At 45.6% G+C, this 4,618-nt stretch overlaps 1 protein-coding gene across 1 annotated transcript; it reads right to left on the bottom strand.

Moving 5' to 3' along the window:
* Window positions 1-1,334: 1,334 nt before the first annotated feature.
* On the bottom strand, window positions 1,335-3,958 carry LOC140127998 (protein phosphatase 1 regulatory subunit 3C-like). The gene is made up of 2 exons (XM_072149308.1): window positions 3,717-3,958; window positions 1,335-2,565 (listed from the first exon to the last, which is right to left on the bottom strand). The coding sequence occupies exon 2, from the start codon at window positions 2,540-2,542 to the stop codon at window positions 1,871-1,873; it is 672 nt and encodes a 223-aa protein (XP_072005409.1). The 5' UTR covers window positions 2,543-2,565; window positions 3,717-3,958; the 3' UTR covers window positions 1,335-1,870.
* Between the last annotated feature and the right edge of the window lie 660 nt (window positions 3,959-4,618).

Below are 4,618 nucleotides of genomic sequence, written 5' to 3' on the forward strand. Positions count from 1 at the left end.
CACCCATGTCAACAAGCTGGCTAATGATTGATGGCTGACAGAAAGCACCTCCCTCTGATTCTGGATACTGCATATATATAAGCATAAGGTGCACAACCACATGCAGCACGTATACATCCTGTTATTTATACGTTCCCATAGATTTCTATGGAACAGAAATACAAATTATTAGAGCAAATAGGACATGCTCTAATAATAATTCCTTTATATAGCGCTGCACAGAACTTGCCAAATTGGTCCCAGTCCCCAATGGGGCTCACAACCTAATCACCTACCAGTTTGTTTTGGATTGCGGGAGGAAACCAGAGGTAACCCACACAAAACACGGAGAGAACATACAAACTCTGCAGATGTTCACCATCGGACTTGAACCCAGGTTCCCGATGCTCTATATCTTTATAAGGCTCACTTATGGTATGGTGGGCTTTGCGGCCATGTAAATGGATGGCTGTATTGCACATTGAAATGAATAGGGCCGTATGCTACCCATATATACGGCTTTTATCATACATTGGTGTGGAGTCTGCACCCAATACATATAAACTCATAATACATGCAGATACTACATAGGATTCTTTTTATTCAAAAGGGAGATTGCAGGGAAAAAAAATAAATAAAAATAAATAAATAAATTCTATATTTGGGTGGATTTTAGTATGGAACTTTATACATTACTAATTTGGTTTGACTGTACACAATTTCGGACAGATCATCTGCATTTATACTTAAGGGCAGAGAATGTTATCTTAAACTGGGGCTACACAGCCTCCTCAGGAGCCGCTAATAGAAACTAGTGAAATTCCATCACTTACAGAGACTCTTAAAACGCCAACTCATGGGGGGAGGGGAGAGTCCCCTGGAGGCATTACCTGATTTAACTGGTCTGTTTCCTTACTAGGATCAGATTACGGACAACTACCAAAAATCAAGGAGTTTTTGTCCAAAACTTTTTCTGTATAACCCAAGACTGACCCCCACTTAATTTTTTGTTTCAATCCTATAAGAGCATATTGTAAGTTTTTTGCAAACTTTCTCCAGTTTGTGCGGATAAGATCTTCTAAGTCATTTACCTCTGAAGCTGATATTTGGGGATGGAAAGTCTGATCTCTGGGTCGGTCTAGTTTATAAGTAGCCAGATGCAACAAGTTTTGGGAGAAAATGTTGTGAGAAGGTTAAGAGACATTCCCAATTCTCACCAGCATGAGGATCAGCCCCTGCGTTTTAATGGATTCATTCACATCAATAGGCGAATCTGCCCGTAAAACAGGTTCCGCAGTTATTTTGCCAGACCCCAGACAGATGTAGACCAAGAAAGGACAGATAAAACCACAAACTTTGAAAAACTTGTCAATGTTTATTGAATCTGCAGTAGAACCAGCATTAAAATAGTCTTTGCCCGGAGGCAGATTTACTGTAGTCTATCAAGTACATGATAATACAAAACATTAGAAGATCAACTCGCCAACTTTCAGCGATCTTCCACAGATGAGAATCACAATAGGTGGTAACTAACCCCATTTCACCCCAGTGATTGTAGTTGGACATAATCTATATACACCACGAGTGGGGGGTGCGGGATCTTAAATATTTTGACCCCTTGTATTTTAGCCCGTTGACTGGAGCGAGAGAGATTCCTGGATGTGAACATAGCCCTCATCCAAGATAAGGAGCATATAAATAGTACTATTCCGTCTGGCTACCACCTCCTTACGCTCTGCTGATAGTAGCCTGACATCTATCCTACAACCATATCTGGAGATAAATACAAACTCCCAGACAACCTCTTGATCTACAAAAGGGAGGCCGTATATCAGATTCTTGTTCCAGCGGACCAGCACTTTTACAGTTTTAGGAATCCTATAGTCCCGCCTCACCAGTAGGTGCCTTGTGAGTAGTTGTGGAGCTCGATCTCCTTGGTCAACGTATAGTTTTTCCCTCCGTTATTATCCCAGTGTTCTGTGCCCTGGCACCAAAAGCAAATGCAGAACTCGGCCCGTTGCGTGTCTAGGGGTAGAGGAAGCCTGAAAGAGAAAGTGTCCGTCTCCCCTCCACCGCATGGATCTCGTAGATAAGAGCATGGGAGGTCATAGTGACTTTTCCAGTTATCGTAGCTGACCCGTAGTGTTACCCGTTTCTCGTAGCCGATATTCCGTACACGGACGGTGCCGGCCACTGCCGCTCCTTGCACAGCGCATTGCTCCAGACAAACCTGCTGCTGGGAGAGCCGGGTCCGGAAACTAGAATAGTCCACAGTAGGAGCCTGGAAGTCTAATGTGTACGTCGGGCTGGAAAGTGGCCTCATGGCTCTCAAAGAAGCCAAGGCGAGCACCAGGGGGTCTTCATCGAAAAGTGGACGAGAGATGTGGCGTACGGTGGTCAGGGCCAGTCCTAGAGCATCGGCAAAGATGACGCCCTTTTTACGTGGGTCTGGAGGGCGACGGGTCGGAGCGAGACACGGACGGAGAGACTTGGTTGAAGGGAGACGAAAGTGGTGTGGAGGAGGGGGGCTGAGACACACGCACATTGAGAAGTCGCCAGGCATTGTGAAGGTACAAGTGAGAAACCCTAGGACAAAAGAGGGACAGACTGGTTAAGGATATGTAAAAAAGTCTTTATAATGTCAACAGTCATGTACATCAGATACAGCAACAGACCCTCTAATGCAGTGATGGCTAACCTATGGCACTGGTGCCAGAGGTGGCACTCAGAGCCCTTTCTGTGGGCACCCAGGCCATCACCAGAGATGACTCCAGGTATCTTCCTGCAGTCCCAGACTGCCCAGGACTTGCTGTGCACTGAGCTATTTTAAAGTGACAGTGCTACCTGGGACTATTTTCTGCTTTATTGGTGTCCTCAGGGGCTGGTATCAATGAAAACTGTGACAGAGAAGGGAGTATAAATTACAAATTACATTTCTGTGTTTGCACTTTGCGATAAATAAGCGGGTCTATGTTGTAGTTTGGGCACTCGGCCTCTAAAAGGTTTGCCATCACTGCTCTAATGTGTATTGAGGGGTATCAGGCCTAGAGGCAGTCACAGTTATAGGATGAGGTCTCTAGTGAATCTCCATACCCAAACAAGTAGGACCTATAATTGCCCTATAACTAGAGGTCCTCATAAAACACATAAAAAGAAGACTATGGAATATATAAACCCTCCGGCTCTATAACACCATGTACAATCTGCTCCACTCCTCCTGCTCTATAACATGCTGCCCGCTGCCCTTATTGTATTACACAGACCAATGGGACAGCTATGGAGAAGCACAAGACAAACATTTAAAGCAAAGTTCACACCTCAAGGATTTAGCATAGATAATCATGCAAAAATCTACAGTCCAAGAGACAAATGCAAGTTCAGACCAACTTCCATTCAAGCAAATAAGATTTATACACCATGAAACAATTTCCTAAAAAGCAAATAAGCACAAAAAAAAAAAAAAAAACCCTCAAAATTTACTAGTGAATACCAACACAGACTGATCCTTCTACAAACTTACAGTATAGTGATGGGTAATGGATTAAGAATTTGTGCCTAAAATAAAACGCATCCACTCTGCTCATAGTAATTCCTTGGTGTGAACAAGTCCCAGAATAACAGTAATAAATCAGCAAACACAAAGCATCCTCTAAGAAAGACACTCGAGAATGTAACACATTGCTACATATGGACAAGACCTACAGGGAGAGAGCACCTACAGGTCAGGCAGTACTTACCTAGTGCTAGAGAAGAAGGAATGTCTTTGTGATCGCTTTGCAGGAGCTACAGGTATCGGATGGTGGTGAGGAGCGGTGACGGTGGTCGGGGGTACACCGGGGGAGAGCTGGATGGTACAGGGGGTGCACAGAGCTGGTCACCTTCGAGAAAAACACAATTTGAAGGTTTTTCGAAGATCCAAGCGGCACTTCCCCTCTTTCTCCCACCGGCGCCCTGCGCCAACTAAGCAGCCGGAGCCCGGAGCGCCGGCTAAAGCCAATCCGTGCTATCATGTGACCCGGTGCCGGGTAACCAATCACAGCCGACTCGTTACTGCAGCAACCAATTACAAGCGACTGGGGGGTGGGGTTTTCCGACAGTGATGCAGCTGCCGGCTGCACGGAGAGTGCACGGTGCTCCCTGCGTCATCAGAGTGATCAGCACGTGTCCGCCCGGTGCCAGCTCTGCCGGGAGCACGGGCACAGGACGCCTGACTATAGCACACTACATGGAAATATGTCAGTACTAGCCCCCATATACAGTGCCCCTAACTCTACAAGAGTGCCCCCATATACAGTGCCCCTAATTCTACAAGAGTGCTCCCATATACAGTGCCCCTAATGCTACAAGAGTGCCCCATATACAGTGCCCCTAATTCTACAAGAGTGCCCCATGTACAGTAACCCTAATTCTACAAGAGTGCCCCCATATACAGTGTCCCTAATTCTTCAAGAGTGCCCTCATATACAGTGCCCCTAATTCTACAACAGTGCCCCCATATACAGTGCCCCTAATTCTACAAGAGTGCCCCCATATACAGTGCCCCTAATTCTACAAGAGTGCCCTCATATACAGTGCCCCTAATTCTACAACAGTGCCCCCATATACAGTGCCCCTAATTCTACAAGAGTGCCCTCATATA

Source organism: Engystomops pustulosus, chromosome 4, assembly GCF_040894005.1.
Source record: "Engystomops pustulosus chromosome 4, aEngPut4.maternal, whole genome shotgun sequence".
In the NCBI taxonomy this organism is placed as follows: Eukaryota; Metazoa; Chordata; class Amphibia; order Anura; family Leptodactylidae; genus Engystomops; species Engystomops pustulosus.

Excerpts from the sequence above, each read along its gene's own strand:
- LOC140127998 (XM_072149308.1), bottom strand. The coding sequence starts at position 2,542 with ATGCCTGGCGACTTCTCAATGTGCGTGTGTCTCAGCCCCCCTCCTCCA.